At 42.6% G+C, this 15,884-nt stretch overlaps 1 protein-coding gene across 4 annotated transcripts in view; it reads right to left on the bottom strand.

Moving 5' to 3' along the window:
* Nucleotides 1-347: 347 nt before the first annotated feature.
* SH2D4A (SH2 domain containing 4A) overlaps nt 348-15,884 on the bottom strand; it is an 82,272-nt gene continuing 66,735 nt past the window's right edge. For all 4 annotated transcript variants that reach the window (XM_003823632.6, XM_008977294.6, XM_003823633.6 and 1 more), the window contains 2 exons: nt 3,046-3,269; nt 348-2,041 (listed from right to left, as the gene is read on the bottom strand). In XM_003823632.6, the coding sequence (XP_003823680.3) occupies nt 1,949-2,041; nt 3,046-3,269 (317 nt within the window). In that variant the 3' untranslated portion in view covers nt 348-1,948. The remainder of the gene's footprint in view (nt 2,042-3,045; nt 3,270-15,884) is intronic.

Below are 15,884 nucleotides of genomic sequence, written 5' to 3'. Positions count from 1 at the left end.
CCTTACAATAGTTTAACAATATAAACCACATGGAACATTTCAAGAAAGAGTTAAACAATGATCTATGTTTAAAAGCTATCTCTACCTGGCATAGTATCTCACATCTGTAATCCTAGCACCTTGGGGGTTTGAGGCAGGAGGATCACTTGAGGCGAGGAGTTCGAAGCTGAAGTGAGCTGTGATCGCACTACTGCATGCCAGCCAGGGTGTCAGAACAAGACCCTGTCTCTAAAAATAATAATCACCATCATCTTTCTCAGTAGAACACACACGCCAACCATCCCCTTCTCTGGCTACATTTTACAGTCAATGAGTGCTGTACGCAACCAACAAGCTTGTAACCACACTGCTGTATCATTCTGCTTTTATTAGAAGGCAATGTAAAAGAGTGTTGACCTACACAGTTAGGCCAGAGGTACTAGCCGATCTCCATCCTCCAAGAAAAATGATCTCCAGTGGCTCAGAGCCACCTCAGTCCCTGTCCAGAGGCCGTTCGCCTGACTGGGACTGGACCGAGGTGGGCGGGGGTTCCAGGAGGGCATAAGATTCCTGACGGGACAAATATGTGTCCCAGGGCTAAACAGAACTGGCTGGAATGTTTTTCTTACCTCCCATTTCTACTTCATTATGAAAATGGTGGACTGGGCAGCAATGAATGGGTCGATCTTGTGTGTTAGGTTATGTAATTACATAAACGACTGTATTAGCTTTCTGGGGCTATAGTAACAAATCAGCATGAACTAAGCAGCTTAAAACAACAGAAATTTATTCTTCCAGTTCTGGAGTCTGGAATTCTGAAGTCAGGGCCATGCTTCCTTCTAAGGCTTGTGGGGAACTTGTCCCATGCCTCTCTGCTGGCTTCTGCTGGTGGCCGGAGATCCTTGGTGTCCCTTCCCTTCCGGCTGCATCACTCCAACCTGCCTCTTGTCCCCTGGTCTTCTTCCCACTGCATTTGTCTCTATTACCAAAACTCTCTCTTCTCCTAAGGATGCCAGTCGTTGGATTTGGGGCCTACCCTAATCCAATGTGACCTCATCTTGACTATATCTGCAAAGACCCTATTTCCAAACAAGGTCACATTCACGGGGATAGGGGGTTAAGACTTCACCATATGTTTTGGGGGAACACAATTCAACCACAAGTAGCATCCAAACAGCCTGCTTATTCTGTTCTTGTCTAAGCACTTCTGGTAAAAAATAAAAAAATACATGTACAGATGCTTTATCCTTTTGGTGCACTATAGAGTATATCCAGGGGAGGCCAGGCCAGCCCTGGCCCCATTCTCCAGAACAAGGAAACAAACTCAGCGATGTTTGCTCACTTTCCTGCAGGTCCATCTGTATTTTTATGCATGTTAAGCCTCTCATCCTATGTTTTAAAACTTCTCATTCCATTTACATTCATGACTTCTGTTTTTCTATGTCTCTCATATCCTGGTTCCAACATGTACAATAAGTGAGGTGTGTTTTAAGCATCATCTCAGCCAGGAAAGGCTTTTGCTACCATTTCAAAGCCAACATGAAACTTCGAAACTTCATGTCAACAGGCCCCTGAAACCTCCTGAGATGATACAGAGGGAGTGCAGGGGTCATATGATAGTTCACAAAGATACTCATTTTCAAGTACACCTTAATTTCTAAAAGGTTTCCATTTCTTCGTTTGTTTTATTTTATGTACATCATTAAGGTCATACCCTTCATGACAGGTACTTGCTGAAATTGAGACTCTTCTCCCTTCTGAGCAGAGGTCATTTTCTCTTGACATTGAATTCCAGTAATTCCAGTATTTGTGCAGAAAAGAGGTGTCAATGAGGACTCCATGGATACTTTCAGTTGATCAGTATTGGCTCTGCTGCAGGGTGATTTTGGCTTCACACATAAATGTTGCAGTGGCGTGTGTCCAGGGGAAAGCCCACTTGGAGGCTGTAGGATGACCCTGATGGAGGCTGTCACTCAAACAGCTCCAGGTAGTCAGGCAGCTGGTCCTGCTGACCACAGGGATAGAGGAGGAGCTCCTTCCCCAGGGAAGTGATGGGTTCCTCCTGTCAATCAGAAGGCACGGGGTCAGATAGTGTAAGTAGTAACCACATGCTCTTCCTGCTTCCTCAGAGGACATCACTAGCTGCCTACCCATGATTTATACAAAGCTTTTGTGGTTTATGGTCATCTTAAAAGGCGTTTTTCTTATCTACATGCGGCCAGGTACTCTCTTTCCCTTCAGGGCTTGAATTCTAACTTAAGGCTGTTCTCATAGGTCAGGGGTCCCCAACCCCAGGGCCGTGGACCAGTACCAGTCTGTGGCCTGTTAGAACTGGGCTGTATAGCAGGAGGTGAGCAGTGGAGTGAAGCTTCATCTGTATTTACATCTGCTCCCTGTCATTCACATTATCGCCTGAGCTCTGCCTCCTGTCAGATCAGTGGCAGCATTAGATTCTCATAGGAACGCAAACCTTATTGTGAACTGTGCATGTGAGGGATCTCGGTTGTGCGCTCCTTAGGAATATCTAATGCCTGATGATCTGTCACAGTCCCCCATCACCTCCAGATGGGACTGTCTAGTTGCAGGAAAACAAGTTCGGGGCTCCCACTGATTCTACACTATGTTGAACTATATAATTATTTCATTATATATAACAATGTAATAATAAAATGCACAATCAATGTAATGTGCTTAAATCATCCTGAAACCATCCCCCAACACCGAGTCCATGGAGAAATTGTCATCCAGGAAACTGGTGTCACAAAGTTTGGGGATTGCTGTCATATGTGATCCATGTGGGTACAGCTTTTATTTTTTTGTTTTAGCATTTCCCGTATTCTCTGCCCCAGTGGGGTTCCCTGAGTATTTAAGGAAGAACTAGGTTCTAAGATAAATGAAATATGATTAACAATCCTGATTATCAGGAAGAATTATCAAAGACAAGCCCCCATCCCCGCCCCCTCCCCAGTACTTGTCTCAGTCCTTTTCTTTGTAATTGTCATTCATTGTTAGAGCTGCTACAGGACAGTAACTCAGAAGGCAAACTAAGTTTATGCATTGCTTCACCTTGTGATATTCCACCAAATCCGCCAAGGTGGCATGCTGTAGCTGGTCCACGCCCAGGAAGCTGTAGGCGTCTGCAGAGGCATCGATGAGGAAATGTTTACAGCCGTCCTCCGACAGATAGGACAGGGCATAGCCTTTGATCCTTTCACTGACTCGGATGAGAAAACTGCCAGGCATGCCTGTGCTCAGAAGAAGTTCATTTGCTTTCTTGAGTGTGAGAATTCCTGTGGCAAAGCAAAAAAAGGCAGGTATTTCAGCCAAATCATTCCAGAAAATCCCCTCTGTTAAATCCAGCTGCATGGATATAGAGTGAGTGACGCCTAAATAAGACACAGTAAGAGCAATTTTAAGTCTGTTTTGGGCTTCTTAGGAATACGGAATATTCTTCTGGTATTTGCTAATTAGACATGAACAGGTTATAGAGGCAAACTGTATAAAAATCATGTATAGAGGTATACATGAGAGCTTAAATGTCAACCTTAAAAGAAGAATATATTTCTGGGCCAGGCGTGGTGGCTCACGCCTGTAATCCCAGCACTTTGGGAGGCCGAGGTGGGTGGATCACGAGTTCAGGAGATCGAGACCATCCTGACTAATACGGTGAAACCCCATCTCTACTAAAAATACAAAAAATTAGCCGGGCGTGGTGGCGAGCACCTGTAGTCCCAGCTACTCAGGAGGCTGAGACAGGAGAATGGCGTGAACCCAGGAAACGGAGCTTGCAGTGAGCCGAGATCATGCAACTGCACTCCCTCCAGCCTGGGCGACAGAGCAAGACTCCATCTCAAAATATATATATATATATTTCTACTTATACACCCATTTAGAGCAACACACAGGTGTTAGACAGTTTATAAGGGTCTAACAGAACGCCTTGATGGTCATCCTGGGAATGTTAGATCTGGGAGGGGATTTAAAGATACTCTCCCTAGGCTACCTCAGTTTACCAACAAGGACTCAATGGCCTGGGGGGGGTGATTTGACTTGGTCTAGGACAGTGGTTCTCAACCACTCGGACAAAGGTGTCCGAGAGGCATCTTTGGTTGTCATGGATGGAGGATGGGGGTAGAGGCCAGGGATGTTGCTAAACAGCCTATGAGACACAGAACAGCCCCACACTGCAGAGAATTATCCAGCCCCACACTGCAGAGAATTAATCCAGCCCCAGATAGCAGTAGTGCTGAAACTGAGACTCCCTGGTGTGGGAGGCTCAGTAATTTAGTGACAGAGCCAAGTCAGACTCAGTTCTATAAAGTACCTTAGCCTGTAGCTATTGCTAAATGACACTACACTGGCATTTAAAGGAATAAAACTATATGTGTGTCTTTAAATACACATATGAAGTTATATATAGACATAGCTTAGATGCCTCAGGAATTCACAGTCTTACTCCAGACCAGCCTTTTCCCCAGTTAGTCCAAACTCATGAGGTCTGACTCATGTTCCAAATTTTTTATTCCCATCATAATCCATCGATGAATAGATAATGCTGTAAAACTCACAGAGCAGAAACGCATCTTGGAAAGATGGGGAAGTCAATGAATTATTCAGTGAGCTGAGATCTGGGAGGGAGGAGCAGCGTTCTACGCGTGCCCTTTTTCATTTCAGCAAAGCTCTTGGTTTCTCCTGTTGGCTCCCTGTTGATACTCAGTACCTTATTATCAGGAAAACAAAACAATAACAGAACCACCTCAGGAAAAGGCAATGGGCTGCCATAGCCCTTTTGTCTTGTTAGTACAGCTAATTGAGAAGTGAACTCTCTCCAGAGTAAAATAAAACCATGTCTGTTCTCTTTTCTGTAAACAGACCCTTGAATGACAGGAGGATTTTAAAAATTGTCTGTTTTCTTCTAGCCAAGATCATCCGAGCAGACCTTCTCCTGCTTCCTATTTAGGAGAACACAGACCCCAGGTGTCCCACTGCAGAGTCCCAGTGTATGAAGGTCAACCCAGTGTGAGACCTCCAGGTAAGAGCTCGGAGTGGGTGAAAAGGCCAGTCTCCCCGACTTGCAGATAGTCAACATCCTCGAAACAGACCAGGGCCTTGCTCCTAGGGGCAGTGGCTCTATTACACTCATTCCCAGATGACTGATGCACATGCACTGCACGTATCATGTCCAGTCGCTTTTCCACCCCTTCCCTGCTGAGACAGACCCACGGGACACTGCAGGTACCACGGACACAGAGAGCCTGACACAGAGAGCCTCTTGGTTCAGATGCTCCACTATCCACATGAGGTACTCAAATCATGGCTAAGTTCCAACAGATACGGGCTGCTCCTTCTGTTTGTCTATTTCCCCTTCCTAAGCATACCTGGTCCCATTGATAAATTACAAATGACAACCATACGTTGAAACAAGGCACCAGGTACCAGCCCATGCAGGGACTGCACATGGCAAATCTCTAAAGACACCGTATGAGACTGACTCTGAAACCCAGGGATGTTTTTCAATGACCCTGAAAAGTCCCCTTCAGAAACAAGAAGCCACGACTGGAGGAGAAGCAGCATCTTGGAAAAAGATCTCTCCCTCCTCCTAGGCTGACGGCTCACTATGAAGTTCCAGGCTGTTTCAACAGATGGGGCAGGTGTTACAATTTATGACATCTGGAAATTATCCAGATCAATCTGGATTCCTAAAATTAAAGCTATTCTGGAAATTTATAACCAAACCTCGGCTAACTAAGGTCAAATTCCTTTTAAAATGAGGTCGTAGTGACTGTAAGTGAAACTTTCCAAAAGCCCCTTAGCCTTACGCATAGATCTTGGTGCCATCTAATCTCCTGGGACACCAGGACCCAATCAAACATGTTGATGGCAAAGCACAGGTCATAGTGGAGACTCCTTGTACACCATGGGACAGAAGGCAGGTTCCAAAGGGCAGTGCCCTGGAGACTAGGCTTTGAATGATCCAAGTGGTAGTTTGTCTTTGCTTTTTTTGCTTTGTAAGAGGATTACTATTCCTTAATAGCAAACTGGCTTAGTGTAGCTAAATACACAGGTCAATGTACAGTTTGTCATGAATCCATCAGGGGCACTGTGTGCATTTGGGGTGTCCTGGCTGTGATTACTGCCAAGCAATGAGGTTCATCTGCTGGGATAGGGAATTCTTGAGCACAAAACCAAAATCTAATGTTAGATATTGATTACTGAGGACTTATTCCATGTTTTCTTTTTTTTTAAACAGTCACTCAAGCTGCAGTGCAGTGGTGCCATCTCGGCTCACTGCAACTTCTGACTCCTGGGTTCAAGAGATTCTCATGCCTTAGCCTCCTGTGTAGCTGGGATTACAGGAGCCCACTACCATGCCCAGCTAATTTTTGTATTTTTAGCAGAGATAGGGTTTTACCATGTTGGCCAGGCAGGTCTCAAATTCCTGGCCTCAAATGATCTGCCCACCTCGGCCTCCCAAAGTGCTGGGATGATAGTGGGATGATAGGCGTGAGCCACCGCACCCGGCCTCAGTCAACCTAATGGTACTTGTCCCCTGCATTGCCCTTTGCACAACTCTAAGAATTCTGAAGCAGGGGTCTTCATCCCAGCCCCTAAAGGCTATGACACATTGGTGCTGCTTCCCTCTGACCTGCCCTCTCCACACAGCTTAAAGAAACCAAACCTGATGTCATAGGAGGATTTCTGTGCTAGAGAAAAGCGGTAATTTTTGTTTGTTTTTTTAAGACAGGGTCTTACTCCATTGCCCAAGCTGGAGCGGTGTGGCACAATCTCAGCTCACTGCAGCCTCAACCTCCTGGGTACCTGGGACTGCAAGCAGGTGCCACCATGCCTGGCCAATTTTCGTAGAGATGGGGTTTCGCCATGTTGCCCAGGTTGGAATATTTTAGGCTATCAGTTTAGTGACCTAGATCTTCACCCAGGCAACAGTCTGTTGATTTTAGAGTTGAATCCAGGCCAGGACTGGCAGAACTCTGGCAGCCCACAAGAAAGTAGATGTCACTGAGTGAGGTCTGATGGGCAGTGTCTGGCCCTGAAGAGCCTGGGGCAGAGCAGGAACTGAAACTCCTGAGCCTACACCCTACACAGCAGCAGCAGCAGCACAAGGGTCCGTCGCAGCTGGAGGAGGTCCCACTCCTCTCTGTGTGTGATAATGAAAATATTGCCACATGTGCTACTGAACTCTGAAATAGGGCTTGTGATTCATTTTGATGTGAAAAGCCACATGTGTTTAGGGGCTACCCTAACTGGACAGCGTAGCTCCAAACCTCTCTAGAATAAACATTTTGCCCAGGAAAGGCCCCGGGGAAATACTTTTTGCATAGGAGATGGTAAACAGACCCAAGAGCCCAGAAGTAACTCAAACACCAGCAGGCTCTGGTTGGAAATCCAAGTGGCAGGGACTGCCCCACAGGGCAGTTCAATGGTATCTTTCTCCACAGCTTCCTCCTGGAAAACTCCTACTCACTCTGCAAGATTCAACTCCAGAACATGACGTGTCCTGATCCTAGTCTAGGCAGTCAGTCTCAGTTTCTCCTAGACCTGCTGAGCACCTGCTCCCACCTCCATCTGAGCACTCAAGTGGTCAATGCAGGGTTTCACCTGTACTTACCTCCATCTGTGTACTCAGCTAGTTTTCACCTCCATCCAAGAATCCTCCAAGAATTCACAGAACCTTCTGCCATGACTGTCCTGCCCTCCCCCACTTCCATGTGAGCTCCTAGAGGCCAACTACTCCATCTTATTTATTTTTACACACTCAGCACCTGCCACTTAGAAGATGACCGAAAAAGAGTTTAATGAATGCTTGTGTCTTATAATCAAGTCTGAAACTTCCTTCTGTGGGACACTTCCGTGCAGCCACTGCCTCTATTCTAAGAATTGTGATCATAGGGACAAGAGATGCATTTCATTTTTCTTTGAAGTGCCACGAGGTCTAATATTATTTGGGTACATCTGTACAACTTCCTGTGTCTGGAAAATGTGTTTAAAAATCAGATGAAAGATGGCCAAATAAAGTTTGTATCACCTCCTTTCATCCTCACTGCAACCCTACATAGATATATTGTTATTGTCCTCAAATAATGGGTGAGAAAACTTGCAAACCCTGCTTAAGGTCATTTGGGTTAGGTCAGGAGAAGCACTGGAATTGGACCCAGGCTGGCTGACCTCAGAGCCCCCACTCTCACCCATTCTCTCAGACAGAACACCTGCTTTGCCCTGGCATACCACACTGTTCAATGTGCTTCCACTGCATTTTAGAGTTGTTTCCTCTAAAAAGAAGAGCTGATATTATCGTCATCTCTATTTTATAGATGAGGAAACTAACGCAGAAAAGGCAAGTGCCCAAGCTTGCAGGATTAGCAAATGACACTTCCAGGGCTCTTGTCTCCTATTCTGGGGTTTTGCTTTTAACTCACTATGCTTTTTAACCCACTAGGCTCATGGAATTTTCCTGGAAGGAGCCGAAAATAAAATGAGTCTTTATTTCACAAAGGGGTGTTCATTTCTCACCTTGGCAACTTAAAGAAGATGCATTTTTCATTGGTTACGTATGTGTAGTATGCCTTGATGTGGGGACAGTGCATCGTGGACTCTTCCAACATCTGAGCTTAGCATTCATGCTGCTGAGGACTGAGAAGCTCCTTAATGAGTCAAGGATCAGAACTATTAGCGTTATTCATCCTCACTTCATTATCTTAAATGGCTAACACTTATTAACTAGGGCTTATTATGTGCCACACAGTTCTTCATGCTTTACAAATATTAACAACAAATTACATGCACATATTGAGGCAGAAACAACCCTACTGATCTGCATTATACAGATCAGGGACAGAAGGACAGAGTCATGTGACTGCCTAAAGCCACATAGCTAATTAATGGGGAGACTCAGATTTGAAGCCAGGCACTGTGGCCCCAGGGACATGCTCTTAACCACTACTTACTTACTTACTTTCCCTTGGCATAAAGAAGTCAGGCATCATGATCTGGCTGTGTCAGAAGAAACTGTCCAGAAAGCAAGTGATGGTACAAAAATAAAAAAGCATGTGATGGCCATGGCCAGGTGCCGTGTCTCATGCCCATGATCCCAGCACTTTGGGAGGCTGACGCGGGAGGATCACTTGAGACCAGGAGTTTGAGACTAGCCTGGGCAACATGGCAAGACCCCATCTCTACAAAGAACAACAAAAAGTATTAGCTGGGTGTGGTGGTATACATCTGCATTCCCAGCTTGGCAAGACCCCATCTCTACAAAGAACAACAAAAAGTATTAGCTGGTTGTGGTGGTATACACCTGCATTCCCAGCTTGGCAAGACCCCATCTCTACAAAGAACAACAAAAAGTATTATCTGGGTGTTGCGGTATACACCTGCATTCCCAGCTGCTCAGGAGCCTGAGGTGGGAGAATCACCTGAGCCCAGATAGTCAAGGCTGCAGTGAGTTGTGATCATGCCACTGCATTCCAACCTGAGTGACAGAGCAAGACCCTGTCTTTTTTTTAAAAAAAGCATGTGATAACAAATGTTTGATGACAAACACATGGCTTTTAAAATACTAAATTAAACAGTAGAACCCCTTTTTTATTCAAAATTCCAAGTGAAACCCCCAAAGCAGACTCTCTCTTCTTAGTTTCTCACACACCCACTGTACCTGCCCCTTGCCTCTGAGGCCCCTCTAGGCAACCTGAGGACTCCAAGAGCAGGACAGGGAACTACAAGGGTCCAGTCCTGGGCATGTGTAGTGGGAAGCTTGGGGCTCCCGGGCACAGCCACTGCCATCCTCTGATAGTGTCAGGATGAGGACTCAAGTGCATCATCTGCAAAAACCCAAGTATGAGCTTGGGGCTAATGGGCTATTCCCCACATTACTGGCAAACATAGTGACATTTTTGCAGGAAGCCTGCTGCACTAATTTATGAGAAAAGTCAGGTTCTTCCAGGAAAAAGCCAGCATTACATAGAATGTTCTGCAGAAAAGCTAGCTCTTCCCAAATCCGAATTAATGTGTGTAGTTTTAGCCTCTTTGTTTCATCTTCTCCAGCTGCTTTACAATCTGAACAAATACTAGGCAATTTTATAGGGGGACCTTGGAGAATAATTTGGACAAAACGTGCTTTGCTTTAATGACATTAATGTAGGTGAAGCCTTCACGCTAAAAGGAGCCCTGCCCAGGAATGGACTTCCAGCTGTCCTTCTCTGCCACACACCGGAAGTGATATATGATTGTTGCTGGCCACAGCCTCTCCACGCCATAAAATGTGTGACTCATCCATGTAAATGAGGCAGGATATATGTGTCATCTGAGGTTTAAGAACAAAAAGGCTTTGAGAACTCACATAACTACTCTGTGCTCAGTGAAGACAGAAGCTTGAAAATCCCTTTGTGACAGGTGGGCAGAATATTGATGGCCCCACAATTAAGAAATCTCCGTTCTTCAGCAAAATAGTAGAAGGACAGATGATCACTTAGGGGTAGTGACTCAGGTCTGCTAAGGTCTTAGACTGAAAGAAATTTTGGGAAGCCTCCATGAGCCCTTCTTAATGCAACCTATTCAGTGACATATGCTGTGTTGGGGGTGGTATCTGGCCCCCGTTTTGAAGGAGCTGTGTATGACAAACTGTCAGGAGTAGAAGAAGGGAAGTTGGGAGGAGTGGGACACAGGATTCCACCTTAAAACCATCTCTAGGGAACAACAATTCCAGAGAATACCTCCAAGAGGTTCAGAGTGACCCTCTGAAGAGTCAGTAGGATGTATCAAAAAATGGAAGACATCAAAATAGCTGAAGTGTGGCCAGGCGTGGTGGCTCAAGCCTGTAATCCCAGCACTTTGGGAGGCCAAGAAGTTCAAGACCAGCCTGGCCAACATGGTCTCTACTAAAAATACAAAACTTAGCAGGGTGTGGTGGCCCATGCCTTGTAATTCCAACTACCTGGGAGGCAGAGGCAAGAGGCAGGAGAATCATTTGAACCTGGGAGGTGGAGGCTACAGTGAGCTGAGATCGCATCACTGCACTCTAACCTGGGTAGTGGAGCAAGACTCTGTCTCAAAAAAAAAAAAAAAAAAACAGCTGAAGTGTGAACTATATTGCTATCCCACCAAAGTAAAAAGGATGTGCTTGCTGAGTAGATTGAAATATAAAATACTGGGACCAAAGCACGAGGAGGGCAGGTTCAGTTGTATGCCATGACAGCAAAAGACAGCCACAAGAAACAAATCAAGATGGAAAGATTTCATCAACAGTCAAATTACATCCACATTTGAGTAAGAGTGTTCATTAAATTTCAGAGGAATAATGATCAACTATTGATACATAAAGCAAATATGTGAATTTTTGTCTAAATCATAAACTTGTTTATACACAGATTTCTTTTTACCCATCTTCCCACTCCCAGTCCCTGCCAGTTTCTGAGCTGCAATATATTGCTGTATTTTTAGCAGAAGTAGGAAAGTGTTGATAGAATGAAGAAATGAACCTGTGGGTTTCTGGACAGAACTTCAGATCTCAATTTTATTTATTCTTTGGCCCTGTCTTGGGGAACTTTAAAAGCATGTTAGTGGGTAAAATGAATTATGTATCTACACACTTTGGAGACTCATAATCTGAAGCCAGAATAACTGGGATGACTCTTCAGTCAGCAGGATGTTAAATTTGGCCAGAAGGACTTTCCAACATTACTTACTTAGTTTACAAATATTACAGACTGTAAGGTCTTTCTTAATGTTGGAATCTGGCTATCAGATGCAAGAATAAAATGAATAAGACAAGGATTGCATGTGAAGGTCAAGACAGTCCGGAACTGAAAAAAATGGGAGTTCAAGGACAATGGGATAAGAAGAGATAAAGGGTGACAAAATCAGGCAGACTTAAGCAATTACAATATTTAGAAGATCATAAATCTAGAAAATGGTAGCTATTCCTTTAGCAATGCTAAGACTCACCCCTGTCTCTTTGCACCATCCCTCCCAAACCCAAGCTCAACCTTAACCTGCAATGTCCTGGCAAACTTACCCAAAAAACTTCATTCTCTCTTGGTGAGGGTGTTGACCCTCTGTCCTTCCAAATTACTGTTGCCTTCTGAGGTGACCTCCTAGCTTTTAAAGACAGGCCCTAAATAAACACTTGTAGAAATAACATAGGTCAGTTTTTGCAGTAATTACAATCTATTTTACTGAAGTGCTGCTTAGTTACACTGTTACTCAAAATGATACGAAAAGAAAGGGGAACAGGAGAGATGAACTTAAACTGCACAAATCTGATAAACCAAAATAACAAACACCACCTATTAGGTACTGTTCTAAGCACTTTACATATTAGCTGATTTACTTTATTAAAAAAAACATTTATAAAAAAATGACATAGATGTATTAGTATTATCCTCATTTTACAGAGAAGAAAATCCAACTCAAACCTAGGTAATCTAGTCATTACATTTTAAAAATCCCTCCCCCTTAATTTTTTCCCCCTTTTGGCAGCCAGACATTAAAGACTAAGACATTCAAAAATAATTGCACATATGGGGAAAATTATGACTATTCATGGCCATGTAAAGATACAGGCTAAAAAAGAAGCTGTGAAGACTATAAGTTTATACCTCAGGCTGATCCTTGACATAGAGAAAGCCTATAACAATAAAAACAAAAAAAATAGTAAACCTTCGGGAAGAGGAAGAATCAGATTCCCAGAGTTACCGCATTATTATATTCAAATACCCAGTTTTCAGCAAAAAAGTCACAATGCATGAAAATAAAAAGGAAAATATGGCCCATTCAAAGGAAAACAAATCAGCAACTACCACTGAAAAAGACCCGATGACAGATCTACTCAAAGACTTTACGTATGCGCAAAATGTAAATATAAAGAGAAAACCTAAAATAAAAAAAAAAACAAGAACAAATCCTAGAACTGAAAGTATAACTAAAATGAAAAATTCACTAGAGGAATTCACAGGCAGATTTAAGCAGGGAGAAGAAAGAATCACTGAACTTGAAGACAGGACAATGGACGTTACTGAGTTTGAGGAACAGAAAGAATAAAATGAAGAAAAGTGAACACAGCCTAAGAGACCTATGGAACAGCATCAAATGACCCAATATACGTTTTGTGGAACTATCAGAAGGAGAAGAAGGGGGCAGAGAAAGTATTTGAAGAAATAATGAAAACTTCCCAAATTTGATGAAAGACATTATATAAACATCCAAGAAATTCAATGAAATCCAAGTGAGATGAACTTAAAGAGACCCACACTGACACATAATACAATCAAATTGTCAAAAGACAAAGATTGGCCAGGCATGGTGGCACATGCCTGTAGTCCCAACTACTTGACAGGGCTGAGGCAGAAGAATTGCTTGAACCTGGGAGGTCAAGGCTGTAGCAAGTCAAGATCACTCCACTGTACTCCAGCCAGGATGACAGAGTGAGACCCTGTCTCAAAAAAAAAAAAAAAAAAAAAAAAAAGGATCTTAAAAGCAGCAAGAGAGAAAAGAGAGAGAAGCAACTCATCACATACAAGGGATGGTCAATAAGATTATCCCCAGATTTCTCATCAGTAATTTTGGAGGACAGACAGCAGTGGGCCAATAAAGATGCTCCTCAACTTATGATGGCAGTACATCCTGATAAACCCAGCATAAGTTGAGAATATTATCAGTCAAAAATGCACTTAATACACCTAACTTACTGAACATCATAATTTGCCTAGCCTACCTTAAACATGGTCAGAATATTTACATTACCCTACAGTTTGGCAAAATCATCTAACACAAAGACTATTTTATAAGCGCTGAATATCCCATGTAATTTATTGAATATTGTATTGAAAGTGAAAAACAGAATGGTTGAACAGGTACTTTAAGTATGGTTTTTACAGAATGTGTATCACGTTCACACCATCATAAGGTAGAAAAATCTTAAGTCAAACCATTGTAAGTTGACAACTATCTGCATATTCAAAATACTAAAAGAAAAATAACTGTCAATCAAGAATCCTACTGATTCTTGATTCTTTTGGCCAATCCTGGCGAAATTCTCCTTTAAAAGTGAGAGACAAATTAAGACATTTCTCGGTAAACAAAAGCTAAGGAAGTTTGTTACCACTAAACCTGCCATGCAAGAAATGTCCAAGGATGTTACATGGTGAAATGAAAGGATGCAGACAGTAACTCAAAGCCAAATAAAGAAACAAGTAACTCAATAAAGGTAAACACATAGGCAATTATAAAAGCTAGTATTATAGTAACATGGTTACTATCAAAATTAATCCAGCAGCATATCAACAGGATTATATACCATACCAAGTAGGAGGAATGCAAGATGGTACAATATATGAAAATCAATCGATGTAACACACCGTATTAACAGGACAAATGAAAAAAAATACATGCTCATCTCCATTAATGCAGAAAAAGCATCCGACAACATGCAATACCCTATCATGATAAAAACTCAGCAAACTAGGAAGAGAAGGAAAGTCCCTGAACATAGTAAAGGCCATGTATGAAAAACCCACAGCAAACATCATAGTTATGTTGAATGACATTTCTTCTAACATCAGGAATAAGGCAGGGATGACCACTTTTGCCATTTCTATTCAACTATTCCTGTAAGTTCTAGCTATAGCTGTTAGATAAAATAAATAAAAGGTATTCAAATTAGAAAAGAAGAAGTAAAATTATCTCTGTTGTCAGATGATACAATCGTCTATGTAGAAGACCAGAAAGATTCCACAAAAAACTGTTAAAACTAATAAATGAATTAAGCGAAGTGGCAGGATACACAGACAACACACAAAAATCAGTTGCATTTCTATACACTAACAATGAACACTCTGAGAAGGAAATTACAAATCAAATTCCATTTACATTATCATCAAAAAGAATACTTAGAAATTAACCAAGGAAGTGAAAGACTTATACAATAAAAACTATAAAACATTGATGACTGGACACAGTGGCTCATGCTTGTAATCCCAGAACTTTGGGAGGCTGAAGCAGGTGGATCACTTGAGGTCAGGAGTTCAAGACCAGCCTGGCCAACATAGTGAAATCCTGTCTACTAAAAATACAAAAATTAGCCAGGCATGATGGTGGTTGCCTTTAATTCCAGCTACTCGGGAGGCTGAGATGGGAGAATTGATCGAACTCGAGAGGTGGAGGTTGCAGTGAGCAAAGATCATACCACTGCACTTCAGCATTCCAGCCTAGGCAACAGAGCAAGACTCCGTCTAAAAAAAACAACTACAAAACATGGCTGAGATAAAGAAGACATAAGTAAATAAAAACACATCCCATGTTCCTGGATTAGAAGACTTAAGACAACAATACTATACAAAATGATATACAGATTCAATGCAATCCCTACCAAAATCCCAACATTTTTTGTAGAAATAGAAAAACCCATCCAAAAATTCATATGGAATCTCGAGACCCCAAATAATCAAAACACTCCCAAAAAAGAAGAAAAAACAGGAAGACGTCACACATACTCATTTCAAAACTTACTGCAATGCTACAATAATCAAAACAGTGTGGTACTGGCATACAGACAGACTTATAGACCAATAGATTATAATAAAAAACTCAGAAATAAAAATGCATAGATATGGTCAAATGATTTTTGACAAAGGTGCTAACACCATTCAGTAGGGAAAGGGCAGTCATTTCAACAAATGGTGCTGGTAAAATTGCATCACCGCATGTGAAAGAATGAAGTTGGACCCTTATCTAACATCATATATAAAAATTAAAAGGGATCAAAGACTTATATGTAAGACCTAAAACTGGAACACTTTTAGAAGAAAACAGAGGGCCAAATCTTCACAACATTGGATTTGGCAGTGATTTCTTAGATATGACACCAAAGGCACAAGCAACACAAGAAAAAAATA

This window comes from Pan paniscus, chromosome 7, assembly GCF_029289425.2.
Source record: "Pan paniscus chromosome 7, NHGRI_mPanPan1-v2.0_pri, whole genome shotgun sequence".
Classification (NCBI taxonomy): Eukaryota; Metazoa; Chordata; class Mammalia; order Primates; family Hominidae; genus Pan; species Pan paniscus.
Note: the sequence above shows the minus strand (reverse complement) of the source record. Positions and strands in the feature narration are given on the sequence as shown.